The 24,986-nt window shown below is 33.4% G+C and overlaps 1 protein-coding gene across 10 annotated transcripts in view; it reads right to left on the bottom strand.

The window, feature by feature from the left end:
* LOC129747718 (serine/threonine-protein kinase pakG) overlaps nt 1-24,986 on the bottom strand; it is a 287,373-nt gene that overhangs the window by 90,903 nt on the left and 171,484 nt on the right. For 7 of the 10 annotated variants that reach the window (XM_055742057.1, XM_055742050.1, XM_055742051.1 and 4 more), the window contains exon 2: nt 10,349-11,403. The exons of 2 other annotated variants lie outside the window; for them this stretch is intronic. In XM_055742057.1, the coding sequence (XP_055598032.1) occupies nt 10,349-10,868 (520 nt within the window). In that variant the 5' untranslated portion in view covers nt 10,869-11,403. The remainder of the gene's footprint in view (nt 1-10,348; nt 11,404-24,986) is intronic. One more of the 10 variants, XM_055742049.1, reaches the window with a different exon arrangement.

The raw sequence follows: 24,986 nt of genomic DNA, 5'->3' as shown, positions 1-24,986 counted from the left end.
TAACATTTTCTATAATTTTCCTAACAACAAACATGGTTTATTTTATTTAGAATTAATTTTTTTTCTAAATCTTTGTTTTTGGAGTATTTATTTCAAATGTTGAAACTAGACTGCTTGGAAATTATTTTGAAGCAAATTTCTAATTCAGAATAAGAAACATCATTTGAAAAATTTAGCAATGCCTTACCGAAAATATCATTGATTTGAAACTTTCATTGTGATTTTTTTTGAAAGTTTCAATTTAATCAGTAGAAAAGAATTTTTTTTTGTTATGTGATAATTATGAGTAAGAAAATGATGTTAGAAATCCGTTTCTTTATCTATTGTGTATTTTTGGTATTGTTATTATTTTTAGCTTAATTTGAAAAAAAAAATTTAATTCATTTTTCTCTTGATTTTTGTTGAGTAATTTCTGGGTTTTGACAAAATTTGCCCGGATATTGTCCGGATATTGCCCGGATTTATGTTCATCAATTTTGAAATCAAAAGCCCGGATTTTGCAACGTTAAAATTATTACAAGAGTGCCAGTGATGGTTTAGATGATAATTAATAATACCTACAACATGTTTATTCCATTATTGAAAGATTATAGTGACAATGTTCAAGTGACAATGGACAATGGCTGATTTCTTAAATGATCTATAAGAAACTGTTCTAAATAGAAAAAAAGGAATTTCATGTTTTGTTTTGTTGAAATTTAGTTTGCTACTAGTTGCTTCTTGTAATCATTTTAAAACTTGTCATAAATTAACTAGAAAAATCATCATTGATTCAAAAGATGATTTAAAATAAAAAGTGCATATTATATTGTTAAAGATTTCAAGCTTTTTTGCCGTCAATTAAATTATTGGGCCCTGGCAAAGACAAAAGGTAGATACTGTGTTTTTCTTATTAAAATTCAGAGAAGATTATGTTTTCAGAAAACAAAAATTCAAAATTAAAAAACAAAGACAAACTTATTTAAAAATTTCCAAAACTGCAAATAGTTTGACTAAAATATGCGGTCAATTCAATCAAAAAATCAATCAACTATGCTATAATATTCGGAGAATTTAGTAAAAAATCAAACAAAACATTTAGTTGAAAAAATATGTTTTTAAACATTTCAAGAGAAAATTTTGTCAATAAGAACTCCTTACCATACAAAAAATTTATTTATGGATTTAATTGATAACTCAAGAAAACATCATTTTCGTGCTTATGTTAATTTGGTAAACTGTGGCGTCTTGAAAGCGAATCTTTACACAGATTTTGTCTATTGTCTCTAGATTTGGTAAGATAGAGTTTATAAGTTTAAAAATTTATCAATGTTAGTGGAATCAATCATAGTAATGCCGGAGCAAATTTAAAATCCTTCTTTTGTCACTCGAAGTTGGAACATCGCGAAGAGGGGGGAGGGGGGGGGGGGGAGTGTATAATAAAAAATAATGCAAAAAACAAATAAATTAGAATAAATTGAACGAAAGCTTGTATGCAACAAGATTGCATACTATATCGTTGAACATAACCTACAAATCAAGTAATTTTTTATCGAAAAATTCAATAAAATTAAGAATACAAAAGGGGAAATAATTCTTATCTTCCACAATTTGTTTTTTGGTCTTGTAGTCTTGAGGATATTTGATTTTTTTTAATTTTACATTAAAATTCTTCACGGGAGGTGACAAAAGAAGAAATTGATATTTTTTCCAGCCTAACTGATAAAATAACTAATATACGTGAAAGAAAAAAAAAATGGTTCAAAATATGTTTATTATGTTTAGTTAAATAAGCAAAAATATATTGATCCTAATGATGATGAATGATCTAAAAACGTTAAATTCTACAGTTTTGAAGAACTGGAAAGATATCATAGCAAGTATTTCTGACATTACTGAAGAAAGTTTTAAAAAGGTTTTATTTAACCTTTTTGTCGAAGCCTATAAAATTATTTGGTTACTGCTTTTAAAATATCAAAAATTTAATTTAGGTCGAAGCTTCTTAAAAAACCGTTGAATAGAATAAAGAAAAGTTAACAAATATAAAACTTCTGTTATTTCGCAGAAGTCATAATTACTTGCGGTCTTGGGAAAAATCGGTAATTTATTTAAAACCGTTATTTTAAAATTGGTTTTTTTTTTGTATTTGTATTAGTTTATGAAAACCCCTGAAAAAGAAAAGAAGAAGAAGTATTAGTTTAGTTAAAAGAGTGTTGAATTTTCTTAAATGATTTTAACCTATTTTTTAAAGTTATTTCAAAAACAAAAGCTGTCAGAAAAAAACTTATTGCATATTTCGATTCAGAGCACCCAATTGAATGAAAATTTCTTTGCACCTCGGAAAATGTGAATTATGTGGCCTTGTGTAATTTATCAAAACCCTTTTGAATGTTGAGTTGAGTTTTGTGAAGAACAAGAAATATAAAAAATGAGGTCGGAATTCAATTTTTGAAGGATATATTATATCAGCCGAAAATTTGTAATGAAAATTTTAAATGTGTAGTAATTGTTGGCTTCTAATCTGAACTTTTTTGGTTACACTTCTTAATTAAAACCTTTTCTGAAGACGAGGTGTATGAGTTTCAATACAAAAGTTTTATTGAATCGCAAATCGAAATTTACAATTACAAATTAGTATCAATGTGCAAACGACATAAAGTGTCTTCAAATGAAATGACTTAAGTCTTTAATGATTTAGGATAAAATTCCGCCGGAGGCGAGCTAATTTTCTGCCATGTTTATGAACACTTATTTTGAAACACCTTTCGGCATTACTTAATTTTATATTACTGCGATAAATTTAACTTGGAAAAATCTTCAAAGGGGGGGGGGGTTATTAAACCCCTAGAACTCTCCCTCCCCATACGCACGACCTTGGCATTTGGCAACAGCTTCATAGATCAATTTAATTTTATGATACAAAAAAAAAAGAAATAAAATATTGCATCATTTAATCCATAGCATAGCATAGCATAGCATAGCATAGGGTGACTACACACATCTTGCATTGGCTGATACACGAGGTACAACTGATAATCAAGAGCAACGCAAGATGCCAAAATGAGTATATGGATTCAATATTCATTCCATGTGCTGCTCTTGAAGATCAGTGTGGTACCGTGATGCACACCGTGACAAGTCAATGTAATCATAAAAGGGATTATCTGAAACAGCAAAAATAACTCTTTAGGTGCAGAGAACTCATACGACCCATAAAGCTGTTTCAGAAAGGAATGGAAGGGATGTTTTTGTGGGAAATCCTACATGGCAAATAGGATTGACAAAATATGTTTAAATATAAGCAAAATAAAATGAAACAATCTCACCAAAGTCCATTGATAGGCGATGAGGGAAGGAGGCAGCGTGGGTTGATTTCTATTTGATGGTCCTGTTGCACTAATGATGATAATCCCTGCACCTTCCAGTCACTGTTGTTTGATAATATATTGCATCATTTAATCCATAAATAAAATATTCTTTAAATTTTTTTCATTGAGCGAAATAGGTAATTTTCATACAAAACAGCAAATTTTCAATCATTCAAAACTCTGCTACACAAAAGATGGTGTTGCAATGTTGTGCATTTTTCGATGCACGAGCATTTGAAAATCATATAAAAATATAATAAATGCTTTCTTCACAGCTTCATCCACTTCTAAAATCATCATAATGTATGAAGAAATGGTAGATCTTGGCTTTTTCCAACAGTGTTACGAAGACAGCGAACCATTTTCTCCAAACTTCAACGTTCCAGATTTAAAAAACTGTTTTTTTTACCTTCACTATAACTTATTAGGTCGATGAAACAGAACTTTGACACTCCACTTTGACACTTTGACTTCTCCACTCATTTATGTATTTTGACAAGATAAACAACTTTGTCAAATTCATCAAAGCTCTAATTTGTATAATAAAAAAGTCAGCATTTTTATCTCGCTATTGTTGAAGCCCTCGGCAAAAAATTTTATACCAAAATATACTCCTTGTAAAACTGAAGAATGTTTTTGTAGACAACAAATGTCTATCTCTTTATTGCTGGGCGCTATGAATTTAGTACAGCAAGATTGATGTTCTGCACCACTTTGCAATGAAGCAAAATTAAAGAATTGTCATTTTATTTAGGAATGGTTCTGGAAAGATCCAGACGCTATTCAAAAATCGGAAATCACGTTCTAAATTTCTGAATTTAACTATAAGTAAGATGATTCTAATGATTATATATTTGAAATGTTCAACTGAAACTTATAGTATGACCAGTATGAAGGAAACTTTTGTCGATCATTATTCGGAACATTAAATAGGAAATTTTTAAAACAAAAATCAGTTAGAACTTCAACCCTCAGACTCTCCTTTTGAAATAACTCCAAAGATGAAATACAAAACTTTTTACTATAAAAATGGGAACATAAGAGATTGAAAACATGTAAATAAAAACGTCAACGCCAAGAGCTCAACTTCTTGAGGTTTATCAATTCAAAACTTTTCTATCTTCAACCAAAGAAGCGGTTGCAAAATTTCAATGCCGATCGGAGCGAACTCTATGCCAAAAAAATTGCTGAAACGAGCATTGCGCCAAATATGACATGATCGTCTTAATAACTCGAGATTTCTAGCAAAATTTTAGCAATACATACAAAAATTCATTCGAAACAAAAAAAAATCAAAGATTTTTATTCCATTGGATAATTCATCTCAAAAACAAGAAAATAAAAAGAAACTGCCGACGCAGAGTTAGCATCGAACTCAAATCAACTGTCTTAACTCGTCTTGCCAGTTGCACCACCTTGCCATGTGTACTATCTGGGTCAGTTGGAAAACTAGTCTCTCTCTCTCGCGGCCAATCACGGATTGAATCCTAACAAAAAAAAAACGCACAGCACTTGGTCGATTTTTTCAGACTTGCTTCGTGTCGCTTCATATTCCTTTTTTTTACTTATCCTCCTTTGAAAGTGATGAGTTTCTTTGGTCGTCGTATGTTTTTCTGTCACAATATGTTACGCCATGACCATTGTGAATTTTCATAGGTTCTAATAACAATTTATGCCCTAACCCAAAAGTCTGGATTTGTCTGGAAGAAATGTCATAAGTCTGGAAGTCTAGGAACCTAAACAAAATGTCTAGCAGAATTTTAAAAAGCATGGAAGATCCAGACAAAATCTGGAAAGTTGACATCACTGTTCACAAACACACGCACAGCACTCGATCAATTAATTTAAAATTAATCTTGCTTACAGCCGGCCGGGTGGTTGTTTGCCGATGGTTTGAAACAAGAAAATGTTTTTTTTTGCTTCATATGGTTTTCTAATGCCGACTTACATCTACACGCACAACGCTTGTTCGATTCATTCGAATTAATCCTCGCTGGCTGCCTGGCGCTTGGCCATTCCATCCTCCTTTGTCTTGTGACAAAGTATGATGAAACGAAAAAAGTGTTGTCTAGTTTTTTGCAGACATATGCAATACGGTTGCGCTGGTAGTACAATGCCAGTGATCACAAAGCTTCTTAATGCCAATTTGGCACAGCATCTTGTGCCAATTTTTCAACAACTCAAGGATGTCATAATTGGAGTAGAGTCTGATCTGTGGGTGTACTTTTTTGGTTGATTTGATGACAGCTTTTACAGCTAGAGGAAGCATGTTTGCTCATAGCAGTGAATTTTTATTTTCAGATGTTCAATCAATTGAGAGATACAACTAAAGGTTTGTGTACACATGCATGAATGGAGGGTACCCAAATATACATTCAACCATGATTAATTGATTTTGATACACAAAGGCGTATCACATTTAATTTTTATCATCTTTTCTACACTCACAATCTGAACGTTTCAGGCAACTACAAATAGAGTAAAATTGAATTCCAAAAGCTGATAGCCCAACAATAAACCATCGAACCAAAATAAACGACTGGTTCCTCTGTACGGTTGAATTATTATCTCCCCTTGAAATCGCAGTACATACCCGTGATCGATCGACAAGAAAGTAGTTCAGTAGAGTGTGTATTTACCGCGAGTGCTTTGGTGCGAAATTAAATTAAGGCACATCCGCTGGCTTGAAAGAAGGGGAACGGTTAAGATTTTTAATGCCCAATTAGAGAGACTCAAGCCAGGCAAGGTAGTGGTCATCCCGCATCGCATCGCGAATGGCATTGAGGCGTTCGTACATATTTGGGTAAAACGTTTAAACGTTGAAGATGGCCGAACCGAATTCGATTCTTTCCTTTACGATGGCACCCATTTGTTATAGTACCTAACTGGGTTTTTTGCTTCCAACAACCTTCCTCAGGTGGTGGTACTTTGGTCCACTTGTATGGATGAGGAGAGGTGTTGTACCAATTAATTAGTAATGTTGTGGAAGAAAAGCCGCAGGTGTCGAATGTGTTCCGAAATGCAGAAACAACTGATAACTGTAAATATCGAGAGAATATCGACCAAATGTAATGGAAATTTACTACTTAAATGTTAATAGACTTTTCAATTCAAATTACTGATAACGAAGGATAGCATTTTGGCACAGAAGCAAAAAAAAATAATTCAACTAGTTTATCGAATATTCCTTATATAATCAGATTTTCTCCACGTTCTCTATAATTGGAAATACGATGTTGAAAAAATATTCCTATCATACAGAAAGTCTATCACCATTCATCTTAACATATGGTAGATTCGACTAAAATGGTTGTTGTTTCAATAAAACTCATAGCAAACTACATCTTACACATATGGTTGAATTGCAAATATCAACAGTTCAATGCATAAAATTAATCTGAAAAATATAGTTGAATTTACTAAATATATCGTTGATTTCCTAAAATCATTAATCCAAATCAAGTTGATTCTATAATATTTGGGGTTGAAACACTGGATGAAACGAAAATTTGTAGAATTTTCCTAAAATTATTCATGCATTTGTAGTTGAATCTACAATAACATGAGGAGATTTCTGGCTTCCAGATTTTTTTGATTTTTCATTCTTAAGGTCTTTCCGTTTTTCTGTCTTTCCGTTTTTCCGTTTTTCCGTTTTCCCGTTTTTCCATTTTTCCTTCTTTCCCTCTTCCCGTCTTTCCGTCTTTCTTTTCTTCCGTCTTTCCGTTTTTCCGTTCTTCCGTGATTCCGTTTTTCCGTTTTTCCGTGTTTCCGTCTTTCCGTCTTTCCATCTTTCCGTCTTTCCCTCTCCCCGTCTTTCCGTCTTTCTGTCTTTCTGTCTTTCTGTCTTTCTGTTTTTTTTGTCTTTCTGTCTTTCTGTCTTTCTGTCTTTCTGTCTTTCTGTCTTTCTGTCTTTCTGTCTTTCTGTCTTTCTGTCTTTCTGTCTTTCTGTCTTTCTGTCTTTCTGTCTTTCTGTCTTTCTGTCTTTCTGTCTTTCTGTCTTTCTTTCTTTCTGTCTTTCTGTCTTTCTGTCTTTCTGTCTTTCTGTATTTCCGTCTTTTCATCTTTCCATCATTCCATCTATCCGTCATTCCATCTTTCCATCCTTCTGTCTTTCTGTCTTTCCGTACTTCCGTCTTTCCGTCTATTCGTTTTTCCGTTTTTCCGTCTTTCCGTCTTTCTGCATTTCCGCCTTTCCGTCTTTCCTTCTTTCTGTCTTTCTTACTTTCTGTCTTTCCATCTTTTCGTCCTTCTGTCTTTCTGTCTATCTGTCTTTCTGTCTTTCTGTCTTTCTGTCTTTCTGCCTTTCTGTCTTTCTGTCTTTCTGTCTTTCTGTCTTTCTGTCTTTCTGTCTTTCTGTCTTTCCGTCTTTCCTTCTTTCCTTCTTTCCGTCTATACGTCTTTCCGTCTTTCCGTCTTTCCGTCTTTCCGTCCTTCCGTCCTTCCGTCCTTCCGTCTTTCCGTCTTTCTGTCTTTCTGTCTTTCTGTCTTTCTGTCTTTCTGTCTTTCTGTCTTTCTGTCTTTCTGTCTTTCTGTCTTTCTGTCTTTCTGTCTTTCTGTCTTTCTGTCTTTCTGTCTTTCTGTCTTTCTGTCTTTCGGTCTTTCTGTCTTTCTGTCTTTCTGTCTTTCTGTCTTTCTGTCTTTCTGTCTTTCTGTCTTTCTGTCTTTCTGTCTTTCTGTCTTTCTGTCTTTCTGTCTTTCTGTCTTTCTGTCTTTCTGTCTTTCTGTCTTTCTGTCTTTCTGTCTTTCTGTCTTTCTGTCTTTCTGTCTTTCTGTCTTTCTGTCTTTCTGTCTTTCTGTCTTTCTGTCTTTCTGTCTTTCTGTCTTTCTGTCTTTCTGTCTTTCTGTCTTTCTGTCTTTCTGTCTTTCTGTCTTTCTGTCTTTCTGTCTTTCTGTCTTTCTGTCTTTCTGTCTTTCTGTCTTTCTGTCTTTCTGTCTTTCTGTCTTTCTGTCTTTCTGTCTTTCTGTCTTTCTGTCTTTCTGTCTTTCTGTCTTTCTGTCTTTCTGTCTTTCTGTCTTTCTGTCTTTCTGTCTTTCTGTCTTTCTGTCTTTCTGTCTTTCTGTCTTTCTGTCTTTCTGTCTTTCTGTCTTTCTGTCTTTCTGTCTTTCTGTCTTTCTGTCTTTCTGTCTTTCTGTCTTTCTGTCTTTCTGTCTTTCTGTCTTTCTGTCTTTCTGTCTTTCTGTCTTTCTGTCTTTCTGTCTTTCTGTCTTTCTGTCTTTCTGTCTTTCTGTCTTTCTGTCTTTCTGTCTTTCTGTCTTTCTGTCTTTCTGTCTTTCTGTCTTTCTGTCTTTCTGTCTTTCTGTCTTTCTGTCTTTCTGTCTTTCTGTCTTTCTGTCTTTCTGTCTTTCTGTCTTTCTGTCTTTCTGTCTTTCTGTCTTTCTGTCTTTCTGTCTTTCTGTCTTTCTGTCTTTCTGTCTTTCTGTCTTTCTGTCTTTCTGTCTTTCTGTCTTTCTGTCTTTCTGTCTTTCTGTCTTTCTGTCTTTCTGTCTTTCTGTCTTTCTGTCTTTCTGTCTTTCTGTCTTTCTGTCTTTCTGTCTTTCTGTCTTTCTGTCTTTCTGTCTTTCTGTCTTTCTGTCTTTCTGTCTTTCTGTCTTTCTGTCTTTCTGTCTTTCTGTCTTTCTGTCTTTCTGTCTTTCTGTCTTTCTGTCTTTCTGTCTTTCTGTCTTTCTATCTTTCTGTCTTTCTGTCTTTCTGTCTTTCTGTCTTTCTGTCTTTCTGTCTTTCTGTCTTTCTGTCTTTCTGTCTTTCTGTCTTTCTGTCTTTCTGTCTTTCTGTCTTTCTGTCTTTCTGTCTTTCTGTCTTTCTGTCTTTCTGTCTTTCTCTCTTTCTGTCTTTCTGTCTTTCTGTCTTTCTGTCTTTCTCTCTTTCTCTCTTTCTGTCTTTCTGTCTTTCTGTCTTTCTGTCTTTCTGTCTTTCTGTCTTTCTGTCTTTCTGTCTTTCTGTCTTTCTGTCTTTCTGTCTTTCTGTCTTTCTGTCTTTCTGTCTTTCTGTCTTTCTGTCTTTCTGTCTTTCTGTCTTTCTGTCTTTCTGTCTTTCTGTCTTTCTGTCTTTCTGTCTTTCTGTCTTTCTGTCTTTCTGTCTTTCTGTCTTTCTGTCTTTCTGTCTTTCTGTCTTTCTGTCTTTCTGTCTTTCTGTCTTTCTGTCTTTCTGTCTTTCTGTCTTTCTGTCTTTCTGTCTTTCTGTCTTTCTGTCTTTCTGTCTTTCTGTCTTTCTGTCTTTCTGTCTTTCTGTCTTTCTGTCTTTCTGTCTTTCTGTCTTTCTGTCTTTCTGTCTTTCTGTCTTTCTGTCTTTCTGTCTTTCTGTCTTTCTGTCTTTCTGTCTTTCTGTCTTTCTGTCTTTCTGTCTTTCTGTCTTTCTGTCTTTCTGTCTTTCTGTCTTTCTGTCTTTCTGTCTTTCTGTCTTTCTGTCTTTCTGTCTTTCTGTGTCTTTCTGTCTTTCTGTCTTTCTGTCTTTCTGTCTTTCTGTCTTTCTGTCTATCTGTCTTTCTGTCTTTCTGTCTTTCTGTCTTTCTGTCTTTCTGCCTTTCTGTCTTTCTGTCTTTCTGTCTTTCTGCCATTCAGCTTTCCTATTTTCAAATCAATTAAGAATCAACCTTCTATCTTAAAAGAGTGTTTAAAAAGCTCATGAACGACAAAGTACTTCACGCATTAAATTTTACAAGCACCTGTCTTTCTGTGTCTTTCTGTATTTCTGTCTTTCTGTCTTTCTGTCTTTCTGTCTATCTGTCTTTCTGTCTTTCTGTCTTTCTGTCTTTCTGTCTTTCTGTCTTTCTGTCTTTCTGTCTTTCTGTCTTTCTGTCTTTCTGCCTTTCTGTCTTTCTGTCTTTCTGTCTTTCTGTCTTTCTGCCATTCAGCTTTCCTATTTTCAAATCAATTAAGAATCAGCCTTCTATCTTAAAAGAGTGTTTAAAAAGCTCATGAACGACAAAGTACTTCACGCATTAAATTTTACAAGCACCCAAATAGCCAGAAATGGCTCGATTGTTGAGTACGTGCGCACATACCTGATTTCGAGGGCCTCAGCATCGAGGACCGTTTGCTACCGTTGGCGTTGAAGTTCACATTGTCGATTCCTCCGCCATTCTCGCCACTTTCCAGGGCCTCGGTCCCGGAGATGTCAATCCCGTGGTACAGCTTGAGCTGATTCTTATTGCTTCCCCGCTTCAGGCTCAAACTTTTGAAGGCCGACGAGAACTTGGACCGTCGCATCGGAATGCCACACATTTGGCCCTCGACGATCGAGTCCCGACATTGGTCCTCATGGCGCCTTTTTCGATGCTGCTCCGATTCCTCGGAACCCCGCAGAACCACAACTCCGGTCGCTTCGTACAGCTCCTTGTCGTAGAAGTGGCCATCGTTGCTGTAATAAGTCTGGGTCTGGTTTCGAGGGTTTGAGCTTTGACCATTGGTTCCGCTGCTACCGGGAACCAAATCCAAAGCACTCGATGTCGTTGATCCTCCCCCTCGGTCGCTGGAGAGATTTTTCGATGATTTCGATTTGCTTTTGAACAATTTATTCCACATTTCGCGTGTGCGGATCGCGGGGCCGTTGATCCGATTCCGATTACACTTATTATTGATTTTTATTATAACTTTTTCAAGCTTTCATGAAAGCTCCCTCGCCGAAAATTGCACAGCAAGCCTATTTTCCATCCGGCCAACCAAAAAATAAAAACCCATTCATTAAATAACCAACACAACAATAACGCAACAACAGCCCAAAAATTAAACACCCATTCCCAGTGATCGGAAACTTCGATTGGATGCGATAATTTTCTCCTCTTTATTTTTAACCGCTTAATTACGTGATTTCCCCATTATTAAGTTGCGCTAACTGTCAGCGATCAGTGTTGTTGGGGATCGGTGGTCGATCGCGGAATTTCGATAGGATTCATTTCACTTTTCATTAACGCCATCATTGGCGCCAGATGGCGTTCGTTTTGGCTCGCTTCATTCACTTGGGCTCACTCACTGTTCGAAGCCAATTAATTGGTTCCGATTGTACACACTAAATGTTCGAGAATTGGCTGCTGCTGGAGAGGATGACCTGGTTCAATACCTAGATGAAGATAAATTTATTTTGCGATGCAAATTTATTGCTGTGGAACGCGACTCTTCTCCGGTTTGAAGGTTGATGGTTGATAAGGTCTAGGTCATTGGCACTTGTCTTTTGATTGGTTTCGAACTGGCACTTTATATCTATTTTCTACGCAAAAGGCATTTGATTAGGTATTGATGATGAATTATATTTCTCTCAGATAGGTAGATACTCTAAATTTCGACAGGAGCTAGTTTTCGACAAATTTTTAATGAAAGGCTTATCTTTCTATTTGGTGGCTCAAGGTATCAATGTTCATATTTATCTATTTTTGCTCTCCCAATTAAGTATATGTTGAATAGAAAAAATCTTCTAAATAATTAATTGAATAGTAATAAATCAATAATTTAAAAGTAACATTCTGAATCACTTGTGAAATTCAATGCCATCGACCAAATAAGAATGATTTTGAATCACGAAAAAACTCACCTTTTATTCGATAAAAAGCAACATAAATGGAATCAATGGATGGATAAGGCTCTGAAATCCATATTTTCGGTAATTTATTTAATATTTTTGCTAGCATTTAATGAAATTTCAACTATTTTCTGAGCTGTCGAAAACTAGCGCTGAAAATTCACATAATAATCTATTTTTCGACACCCATAATTTGAGCATGTTTATACTGTTACCATGGTGTAAAAAAACGCCGTGAAGTAGACAGGCAATTCCAATACGCAAATATTCATATTCCTGAGCTAACAAAGGAGGTGGAAATATGCTTGTCGAAAACTAAAACTTTTTGCGTCGAAAACTAAAATTGAATGTCGAAAATTAGATCATCGAGAGGTTTTAGTAAAAGGATAATACAAACGTTGTTTCAAAACTTTTGATCAATAAAAGGGTAGAGAATGAAGAAAAAAGTTTAATTCAGATAACCAATCATATTTGAAATGAAAAACTTAAGTCAAATAATTTATTTACATGGTTTATCTGACAAAACAAGCAAAAACTGTCGAAATCTAGGTATTTTACCTAATGATTTTTTTTTTAAATTTTTAATGCGTTTTTTAAGAAGAATAAATTTAAAACTTAACATTAAAATACACCTACTACATTATATTGGTTCCAAAATAACGGTGAAAAATATCATCGAATCAGAAAAACCATTCTTAATACTGAAGTCCAAATCGACAGATTAAATGAAACTGTTCGAGCTAACTTTTAAGAAATTTCGTGTACATTGATTTCAATTTTAATTTAAAGTTTTTCGATATTTTAAAGTTAGAAATATTAAAATAGTTTTCAATACGGAGAACCGTAATTCAAGATTTAAAGGACACTGAATTTTTGTAAAACAATTAAATTGTTTAAGCTTCTTTGCAAAATTCTACAACTTTTTTTTGTGTATCTCAAGACAAAAATTTTTATTTTCAAATATCTGAATTCTTATTCTAATTGAATTTACAAATCTTCAATTCCACTTCTGCTTTTTCAACTATCAATGCTTGAGGTTCAATTTTCGGTTCTAGATTTAAATAATTCTAAATTTCTAAAAATTCTAAATATCAATTATACAGTGCTTATGTTTTAATAATTGATTTAGAGAATTTTCGCGTTCTGAAATCGAATCATTTGTCAAATTTTGTCTATCACCTCTTGCTTTAGTAATAAAACGTTTAGAAAATTTTATATGAATCAAATTTGAGTTTATTCAATCTTTAAAACGGATGAACCAATAAACCTACATGAAAAACAACAACTGATTTTGAATTTATCATTTATCCTTCATTCAATTCAAATTCTGTCTAGATATTCTAGTTTCAGAAATACAATGCTAAAAAATATCTCCAGTTTTTAGAAAGTTAGATAAATACTATAGGATGTCTTTGAGAATTTTATATTGAAAACTTTAATATCTTCAAGACTTCAAAACGAATTTACTTATGCTTCAAAATTATCTAAGATTCAGTTTGGTTTAAAATTTCTTTTAAATTTGTAGAAATTTCCATATTTTTCAGAATTGGAAAAAAAGAAAACTTCTATATTCTTTTCTCAGAAGTCAAAATTACTCGCGTTCCTCGGAAAAAAATTATCCATTAAATTCCTTCAGATTTTTGTAACGGTCTACAATGTTTTCCAATTTCAAAAACAAGAGGTAGGAAAAAAATTATAGCGTGTTTTATAGAAAGATTCGTCCAAAGCAAATTGTAGGCAAAAGAGGACACGAAGTGCTGGTCATCACTCCGGAGGACGGTAGAGAGTGGGTGGAGGCAGCTGACATCGCAAATGCAATTATTCCAGCCGAACAGACGATGGAGGAAAGCTGCCCAACGATTTCATTGGAATCAAGAATAGAGATAATTTGGACCGACGCAACTGATTGAATACTTACAAGCTATCCTGTTTATTGAAAGGTAACTTGATTTTTTTGACTGATTAATATGCTTTTTTAAAATTCCATTTATAACTTCTTTCCCGTTTTTTTGTTATGTTTTGTATTATTCTTGCAAAATGCTGATAATAAAAGTAAAAATTAAAAACCGATTTTTAAAAATGGGGAGGGGGGTGTATTAAAGCTACGTTTTTATCTAGAGGGGTCTATGACTTTGTGACGAAATGCTACGAGGGGGAACGGGGATATAAAAACTCAAAAAAAAATATATAAAAACTCAAAAATTTATGGACATTCCCTAAAAGTATTTTGAAACAATCATAATTTTCATATAAATAACAAAATTTGCAACTTATTGGAGATTTTTGAAAGACTGGATGCTAGAATATCTCGTATGATCCCGTTTTTTGACAATATAATCCCACTCAATTTATTTTTTTGGAGTTACAGCATATGGTAAATTTTAAATGGTAAAAACGATTTTACTTATGTTTCAAAAACATCTAAGATTCAGTTTGGTTTAAATTTAATTCCCATATTTTTTAGAATTGGTTTTTCAGAAGTCAAAATTATTCGAGTTCTTCGGAAAAATATTATTCATTGAATTCCTTTATTATTCAGATTTTTGTAATGGTTTACAATTTTTTCCAAAAAGTGCAAAGACTTATTAAATACATTTTTACCTTTTTTTCCAATCTCAAAAACAAGAGCTGATAGGAAAAAAATTAAAGCGTGTTTGTAATCCGCTCCCTGGCATTAGTCAAACCTAAATCTTAAATTTATGTCACTTTGAAAAAAAAAATGGTAATTTCGTTGCCTTGGGTTATCTTTCTTGAAGTTCTAATTCTAGTCATGAAATTCAAATTCTTCATTCTTGAGCATTAACGACACTTTAATGTCAAATCTCAATTTCCAGCATTCAATTGTCTATCTAAAATTCTCACATAGTTTTTATATCCTAATTTTCGGGTTTGAAATTTTGATTAAATTTCCATTGTATCCCATTTGTATCTTTTTTCAAGCATACCTATCTAAATTTAAAAAAAAACTTCTGGGACCTTAAAAAAATCCATCAAATAATTTAATTTCTTCATTACTTTACACCCTGAAAGCCCAGACAAAAAAGCTCCCTAATCAAACCTTGGGTGTCAATTTGACACTCCTTTAAAGTCGCTCTATCTCTCTTGTTCGACCGATTTCTTCAAAATGTATAGTTTCAGAATCCTTGTAACACAACTTAAATATGTTTATCAGAAAATATTAAGCTACAAAACTTCAATTTTCAACAAAATCCGAGAAACGTGCTTCGGATAAAATACTGTAAATCAGTTCCGAGCTAAAAAAAAAGTGTCTAAAACAGCTGAAGTGGAAGCTATACGTTGCGCACATGTATATATTTTTTTGATTTTTTTAAAATCATGGCCTCAATAAAAGGAAAAAACGTGGTGTAAAAACCGAACGTTTCAATCAATGAACCGTCAAATTGTTTGAGTCACACACTCACACCAGATAAATTTGAAAACGGAATTGAAAAGTTGAAGTAAATTGGCACATTTTCGCTTCTTTAGATTTTCAAAATACGAAACACAGAACTTTTGACGAATTTTCAGAGGTAGCTGTTTTATTAAAACTTTTATTGATTTGCCATTACTCAGATTATCTAACAACTAAATTCAACTTTGTACAGGATTTAGACTAAAAAACGCGAGGGTTTCGCAAACCACCAGCCCAGAGAAAGAGTACTTTGTATGCCGTGACTGAGACTCGTTTTCATGACCTCTGGCTTTGAAGACCACGGGCCACGGTCGGCGGCAAAGTTAGATTAAAAGCTTTCTAAGACTATAAATATTGCACAAATCATTTCTATAAATTTATTATTTTTGAGCTACCCAAGGTTAGGTGTTCAATTCTGTAGAATGTAGATTCATTGTTAAATTTATAACATTTGAGTTATTCTTCTAAAAGTACAGCGTACTCGCCGCGAGCGAAAAACCCAGATAGCTCGTATTTGGTTCGCAATGTGTTAATTCTCAATTCTGGATTATAAATTCTCGATTATCCTTCCTAGACTCTCAATTCTCAACTCTTCAATTACCAGTTTTAGCTAAATATTATTTCTCAATCTTCCACTTTCACAAATCATTTTAACACTTCAATTCTCAATTTTTCCCTCAAAATTTCCAATAAGTAATCAATTCTAAAATCATAATTTATAATTCTCAATTTCAATTTTTTGTTTTCAGCTCTCAATTCTCAACCAACTTCTCTTAATTTCCGACAGGATTTTTTCTTTTCTGAAATATGAATTCTATAATCACAATTTTCTTTTTACAATCTCAATTTCCGATTCTCAATTCTAAGTTTTAAATTTTCCATTTCTCATATTTGAATCAAGTTTTAAATCTAAAATTTCAAAAACTCTTAATTCAAAACTGATAATTTTGAAATTTCGATTTTCGAGTCTCAGTTAACTTGTTTTTTCACACATTTTCGGTTTAAATCCCCAATTCTCAACAATACATTTTCAATAACGAAATACTAAATCCAAAGTTTAGCTGATACAGAATTTCATCTTTAAATTTTTAAGTTCTAAATCGTCATTTCTTCACTCTCATTGCGTTTTCTCAATTTTGAAATTATTATTTTAAAAGATCCATTTGAAATGTGGAAATATGTGTTTTAATTATTTTCATTTGGATTGAAAACATCGTACAAATAGTGAAAATATCGAACAGGAATTAAATAAACAGATCTGCAAAATATAAATGAAAAACTTGACGATTTTTTTCTTTCCACTTCTTTCACAATCCCCAGTTTTGAAATCCCTCTAAATTTTAGATTCTCAGTGTCCATTTACCCCATTCTCAATTGAGCTTGACACACTGAGAAGTGAGAATTTTGAGAGATCATCAAGAAATGTGGATTAAGAACCGAACATTGAGAATAAGAAATTTAGCTTGGCTTCAGATTTCGGTGATTTGGAATGAAAAATTTCAAAAAAGAAATTGGAATAGAATGATGTACTTGAAAATCTTTATCATTTAACGTTCAAAATAAAAAGTTGAGTATGGAAAATTTTATAATATAAAAAATCCCGAATTTTTAATTGATAAGTAAAAACAAAAGACTGATCACGAATAATTCACATTGGAGAATTACGAGTCTGGAATAGAAAACTAAGAAATGAGTAATCAAAAATAGGAAATGAGGGATGGAGAAATGAGAAATGAGCAATGCGAAATGAGAAGTGAGAAGTGAGAAGTGAGGAACGAAGAATTTAAAAATATTAAATGAGAAATTGCGAAATGTCGTTTTGGGAGAAATGAGAAATGAGAATTCAGAAATTGGAAATTAGAATTTAGAAATAAGAAATGAGAAATATAAACGAAAATTGAAAAATATGAAATGAGAAACTAGAAATGAGAAATAGTATATGAGTTGACGAAAAAGACAAAAATTTGGGTCTTGCCACAAGCTTTCATGCAATATTTACTTTGGATTCAAGTACTTGTATGCAAGGTTGCATCAGCTATTAGAAAAGGGGTAGGTTTAATAGCGGCACTTCATCCAAACATACGGGAAATTTTTGCCTGGAGATATAACCATTTTTTCCAAACCGACAAAAACGACGATTTTGATATCAATGCTATATCTGAATAAGATAATGAAATCTCGTTTTGAGGAGATGTTTTCATATAATTTTCTGATCGGCTAGTTTCGTTATGAGACTCAATTTAGATCTTACTTAGTTTTAATCGTTGTTATTTTTACCTGCAAGACAAATCTCTCTCTACGCAACCGGAAGCTCTAAAAGATTAACCGGATTACGGGCTATTGACAGCCTTACGGCGACGTTGGCGGCAGCCGGAAAATTGAAGTTTCCACGATTTTGACGGAAAATACATCAGCCCAAAACGCCAATGCAGTACATACAGGTAGCTTACTAAAATCTCCCACAGAGGGCAACAGCCTCTCTCTTTCGTGCTGTTTTTTTTTTGTACGGTAATCTAACATGCCAAAAATAAAGCACCGCCAACCGGGAAATTGGTCCCGGACTCTTATGTTAGAAGCTAAGCAATATGTAACATTGTAGAGTACCTTGCGATGACGAATTTTGTAAGGTTGACTCAAGTAATGATTTGTGAATTTTTTTTTTTTTTTTGAAGGCGCGGGAGGAGGGACGACGGTTCAATTTACCTTATTACTCAACTGGCTCTGTTTTCGGCTTACACGCTCTGCGATGCACAAGTATTGACCACGACTGCGCGCCGCATGATGAAATATTGGAAAGGTAGCTAACTTTGGCAGCCGAAGAACCGAAAGAAGATTTGAAAAAGCAGAAGGAGAAAACAAAACACCTTGAACGGGAAAATTGGCTCTCTATGGGAAAATGCTTTCCATTAGTCGTCCGAAACCATGAAGAAACTAAAAAGCCATGAAAGACAACCGGCATGATACCGAAAATCAATTTAGGTTTTTTTCGTCAAGCTTTGCAACATAGGTACCTACTTGGCTTGGAAATGCAAATGTTAGGGTGAAGTAAAGAAGCTAGAAATTGCTTCCAAACCGAATGGAGTCAAAGGTCAGTTCCCCTATATTTGGACAGTACCGGCAATAATTTCCTCCTTTGTCAAACATTTTTCACCTTCATTGAGCGCTTGGTTCGGAATCAATCGTAAATTTTGGCTGCCATACGTATTGGAGAGACGTCAAAGCGTAACGACATGTAAATGAGATGTTGAGTTCCCTGTAATGGCGTAGAGTACAAACATACGCAAGCAGGTAAACAAGCTGGTGCGCGTAATGGGACGCACTTATTCAATTTTCAACTCCGAAATGAAACGATGAACTTTGTTGATTAATGCCGCCTCAACAAGGGACCTTGTTTTGTTTTGATCTCGCCAGATGCGGTAATGCGTTAGCGTCAGAGATTTATTGGACGTTATGTCACTTCAATTTTTTTTGTATACGCAGTTAAAGTTCGAATGACTAACTGAAAACCTAGAATAAACTCAGACAACCGTGAGCGTTAATGTAAAGTCAACCTAGAACTATTAATTTCTATTCAAAATTGGCTCAGGAAGAAAGCTTTCCAATTGCTCACTTTCTATTAACTCTATGAAACATTGGAGAAATTAACTATAATAAATAAATTCAACATACTTTCACTGCAGCAAACAAATGGACTTAATTGTCAAGCACAGAAGAAAAAGTAGGAACAAAATGTGCGGAATAATTTTCGCTTTCGCTTATGCAACGACATGAATGAAACTCTTTACGTTCATTAAACCCCACAGTCAACACTGGATGGCGCCACTGTTTCAGCACCAGCATTCAGCACCAGTAGACAATAAACGGCTTAAATTAAGCGTCTGGATCAATTTGTTTTACCCCCTCAAGCGGGAGATTTCGATCGACAATGGGTCCATTGAAGAGCGTTCATTTGTTTCCACTTCATAATAAATTTCAACTGGCAGTCGCCGAAACTAATCAATCAAAATCATCATCTTGCACCTTGCAGCAACAGTAATCGAAGCGCCATTTTTGGGAAGAGAAAAGGAAACAAAACATTAACGTTACATCCGCGATCGTTGCACTCCTCCTATAATCAAGTGTTGCAAAATTTTTCGAAGCTGATCATCGCGTTTCCAAAAATTGTTTCGGTTCAAATGCCAAGCTCAATGATGGTCATTAGATTTTTTTTTCTGTTGTTTGTAATCACACTTCTAGAAGGTGTTGAAGAAACGTGGTTATCACATGTTTTCTTCTCTTCTCTAATGATTTTTTTATTTCAGTTAATTCGAACCGAGTCAAATATGCTTTCTTATTCTTGTAGACCATTGCTCAAGGAAGAATCGAGAGATAGCAGCGGCTGAGCGCATGGATTCAGTATTTTGAATTGGAAACATTACATAACATACCGCACCGAGGTATGAGCCGTTTCAAAATCGAATTTAGATAATCGCATAAAACAGGAATGAGCAACCCACGGCCTCGTGATATCCCAAACAATCAAAAGTCATATAATTACTTGAATGAAGGCTTTGAAAGTTACATATTGGATGACAAAGAGAATTAACTGCCCAATTCCCTTGAGTGAACTTTATGTACTCATGAATGTACTTGAAAGTTGCAAAAGTGATTAATATGTACGATGTATGTGACTTATTTTGCCAAATTCCCATGAGTGAGCTATATGTATTCATTAATGAACTTGAAAGTTGCAAAAGTGCTTCATATGTACGTTGTAAGGGACTTAAGTCACAAAAAGGGCACAAAATTGCTCGAAACGGAAATAGTTACAAAATGTGCATTGAGGTACTTTAAAAAACACATCAGACACATTCCACGCGCTTGTACCGCTCAAAAGTGATTTTTATCCGTTCGCGTATCAAAAAATCTCAAAATTGTCTATAATTTTTAAAATTCAAATAACACAAAACCAACGGAAAAAAGAGAAAAAAGTTTTTTTACACATGTGTTAGATGATTTTGAAAATCAGTTTTTTTGTTGAAAAAAGTGGTGTTTTTGACAACTTTTACAAAATCATTAATTTAAATATATGGATGATTTTTTTTCGGAAATATTTTTAGTATGTCCAGAAGCCAAAAAACACGGTTTCATTTTGTAGAAAAAAAAATTTGTTTATATCCAATATAGTTGGTTTGGAAAGCGAACAAAAACAGTCGCAAATGAGTGAATTCACGTCACAAAAAAAGGGAAGTTTTTAATTTTACGAGAAAACTCTGACTTTTTTTGAAATAAAAAAATGGGATTTTCTTTAAAAATTAAGAGACGATTCTGAAACACTAAAATTTATAGAAATCGGTCGGAATCTAGCTGAGTTACAACAGCGCGAATGAGTGAATTCACGTCACAAAATTTGATTTTTCGTTAAATTTTATATGAAAACTAGCAGACCCGGTAAACTTCGTCTTACCATGTTAAACTTGGCGTCTATTTCCAATTTTTTTCGCTGTTTTAATTTAAAAAAAACATCAAATCTTGAGTTGTTAATCGTCTCGCTTTTTTGAACATGTCCTAGTTTTTAAACATATCCGTCTTTTCCGTTTGCTCGAATTGTCCCGCTTAATTATATCGGAATCAAATCTATGAATTTTAACTCAATTCTACGGGTCTTTTCATAAATTCTAAAAAAATCTCTCCAATTAATTTTACATGCATCTTACATGACTCCTTTTCATTTACATTTCTTTGAATCGGATGCTTTGAATATTGCCGAATGATATCAGGTATCAGCTTCCCGTTGCAAATTCTATTTTTTCAGCACTCAACGTAACCATCAAACTTGGCAAGCCTTATGCTAAAAAAAATCCACTCTTTATAACTTGTTCCATAAATAACATATGTTGATTATATCTATGTTTCATTTATTGTATACCATTTAGTTGATTTACTCCGCTTTGTTCGAGTTCACTTTAAGGTTTAAATCGAAATCAAAAGTTTCGCATTTATTGAAATTCATTGCATATGAAACTTTATGGAAGAAGAATTTTGAATATCGGGACAATTTTTGGAGTGTTTGCCCAATATTCTGCCTATCACAGCACTTTTAGCTCCCGAGTAGCTTTTGATGATATATTATTAGAATTGAAGAAATAAAAACATTAGAGAAGATTTTTTACAAACCATTTTCAAGCAGTTTCACTTTCCTCACCTTTTAAGCTGCGGTTATTTATATCCATGTTTTTATCAAAATCATGTCCAAAAAAAAGTTCGCCCTTTTTTTTATTTGTTCGAGCTAAAAATGCAAATTAAATCAAGAAGATTTGATTTATTGGGTTAATGTTCAAAGAAATTTAATTTGGTTTTGTAAGGAGAAAATATATGTTTAAAATTTTTGTTATTCAACCGAATTAAAGCATTTTTATTTTCTTTTTTTTTTATCCTTAAGGGCATACCTGCCAATTTAAACCAATGTTGTCTGATTTAAAATTTTCCTAAACAGTGTTGAAGGTGATTTGCGATTCTATTTAAGACTATGTGATATTTTCAAGATTCAATAACATTTAATTGGAATGCAGGTTTTAAAAATTTAAATACATAAAAAAGAACTAATCTTTTAAGGCTACGATGATTTCATGAGTTCATTCTTTTTTCTGGAAATTTTCATGAAAATTTACCTCGAAATTTACCTCGATATTTAAAAATTTTAAATATCCGCTTCAGATTCAACACTCGGGATACCCTATCTGACTATTTTTGAGAAAAATTGGTATATGTTTCATGGCTAAAAGGTGCGTTGCTACTTGTTTCACCGTGTGAAATGACAGGAGTTAATATTATTTTCAACACTTTTAGGTCATAATAAAAACTTATCAAAAAAAATTCTGCTTCTGCTATCTAAAAAATTATGCTACTGGAATATCAATCACAAAAAAATTTTCAACAAAAAATCGGATCTAAAGTCCTTTCTATGTAGCCAAAATATGCTAAACAAAAACACACATTTATGTTAAGTACGTACCTACTTGAATTCTGTGTTAACAAACAGGGAACCTGTAAACAGTTTTTTGGCGAACGATTTCTAAAAAAAGTTAAGTTTGTTTAGTCAGATTGTTTATTTGGGCCCAACCATTTATAAATTAAGAAATCATGTATATATACATTTTTTGTAAATGTTGAACGTTTGCACTTCTTTGCATTCGGCCTTCAAAAGAACATCAATTCTATATAATGCATTTTGAAGGACAGGCTCTTGTTCAGTTCATGTGTCTGTTCATTTGCAACGGATTTTGTGGTTGTTCTATAAATTTAAAGGCGCTTGATACAACTTCTATGAAGCACATTTGTACATGTTCGAAAAATATTTCTAGCGTATTGGATTATAAACCAAATCTTTCCACTTCTCTTTTTCAAAAGTTCGCAAAGAGTCATACCATTATTTCATATGCATCAGTACTAAATTCATTTTATTCAGACAACAATTCCATCTTTAAATAACACAAATTAAACTTTAATATTTTCAAATCGTTTAAATGGTTTTGATTTGATCGGCAAGATATCAATCTGGATCAAATGTAGGCGTCATTCATTACTATGTGCTGTACAAATGATCTAGGAATCAAGAAAAAAAAACACATCTAAGCTTCATATGGCCACCACATGCATTGAAATTATGCTTGGTTGAAAATGCGCGCCCAAATATTCCCACTAATCACAATCAGTATGCTATGTCTTGGTTACTATCCTCTTGCGACGTTGGCTCGCGACGTCTCGACCATGGAGACGAAAAACAAACCGCCCGGCGCCCAAAAGAAAAAAAAACTCGAAAAAATTGAAGGCCATGACTTTAATTTGATTCAATTTATTACAAATTTAGAGATTACGGACAATTGATGTGACTTTTTGTTGTTTTTATTCGATATAAACCGATTCGCATGCCCACAGAATATTCTAAAAATAATTTCATTTGAATCGTTTGGGTCATTTCGAAGGAGTAGTACTACAAACACCGTTACAAGAGAATTTTATATAATAGATGTGCTCTGAAAGCTGTTTTGACCCTCTAGATGGTCGGATTTTGACAAATCGAGCATAATTTACTTGATTTTTTAATAAGTTCATTATTTTCATATAAAAATACAAAAAGATTGAAAAAAAAATAAAAAAAAATTTTTTGATGAATCTTTAAATAAAGACAGTAGTTATTTTAACATATGATCCCTCAATATGTTGCTATTTAAGTGCCAATCAAAATAAGGAAAAAGTTAGGTGCAGATACTAAAAATTTATGATTGTAAAAGTCGGAACAACAAAATATCGTTTTTTAAAGTTTACATAGAATTTGAAGACTCCAAAGAATGGTTCAGTATAACCACAGTATAACTTTATATTTCGTGACGTGAATTCAGTCAACTAACCTGTTCTGTTTGAACTGAGTGAATTCACGTCACAACTTCAAATCAGCATAACTTCGTTCGTTGTTGTTCAATCGAGAAGCTCCGTACATCAAATTGTGGGTAATTGTTTTCTTTACAACTCATTCGAAGACACCGATATTCTATTTCCACAGAGAGAACAGGAATTCAAAGATGTATGTACTAAAGTCCGAAATGGTTAATTCTAGCGTGAATTCACGTCACAAAAGTAATTAGTCACAACAAAAACAACTTAAATTTTGAAATGACCAAATTATATTCATTTTGAAGGAAATTCAATTTGCGACCGTTTGCTACATTTTTTTTCATTTTCAAGTAAATTGGTTGACTTCTAGAACGATTACAGTGCAGAAAAGTCCGGAAAAGCGATTTCACGTCACGGTGGAATGTGTCATCAGCACTTCGAGTTTTAGTTTTAGTTAGGACAACATCTAGGCGTGGTCTTGTGGTAGCGTGTTCGATTAACACCGCGAAGGTCAGGATTCGATCCCCAAGCCAAATTTTTTCAATAAGTAATTTGGTACTTGAGTGACGATTCTGATGCGATATATGTAGGAAATGTAGGGAAGAAGCAATTGAGCAATTTGCCGAGTTTGGAATCCGGCGCGTGGTATCATGGCGGCATTTTCTACTGAACATAGTAAATAATCAAGAGAAGGGGATATGAACCGATGCCAGGGGTGCAATTGTGATAAAGAGAGAATTTTTTTCTCATTTTACGATTTTTATGAAGCTGAATTAAAAGGTCGCTGGAAGCTGAATAGAAGATCATTAGGGTTTTGTGAAAAAAGTCCATTTTTATTGAAAATTTTCTTATAAGTGTTCTAGCAAGCCCCTTTTAAAATGAAACGATAATTTAAGAATGCATGGTGGTTGATATTATTAGCATTTTAATGGATCTGTTTTAGATATCCGTTCAAAACAAACCGAAAAAATTTAAAAAATCATAAACTACCAACTTGAACAGAAATTTTTCTTACAAGTTGAAAGTTAAAAATCTACAGTAAATTAGAAAAAAAATATTTTTCGCAAAACCTCTTCTTGTAAAGCTAGCCCTTTTTATTACCTTTCTTTTGATGTAATAAACATACAAATTGGATATATAGCTGTCAAATTGTTTACAGATGTTTGCAACAAATTTGAATTGATAAAATATTTTTCATTCAAGTTTTCTCCTCACCAACTTGTGCACAAGCAAAAATATTTTACTTAATTTAGTACCCCAAGACTGGGCCAGGAGTGAAAAATGCGCGCGCTTTGATCAAGTTGTATGCTAGTTCTCTTGATGCCACGTTTTTCAGATTGCA

The sequence above is a fragment of the Uranotaenia lowii genome, chromosome 2, assembly GCF_029784155.1.
Source record: "Uranotaenia lowii strain MFRU-FL chromosome 2, ASM2978415v1, whole genome shotgun sequence".
NCBI classification, from domain to species: Eukaryota; Metazoa; Arthropoda; class Insecta; order Diptera; family Culicidae; genus Uranotaenia; species Uranotaenia lowii.
The sequence above is the reverse complement of the archived record's forward strand: the minus strand, read 5'-3'. Positions and strand labels throughout refer to the sequence as shown.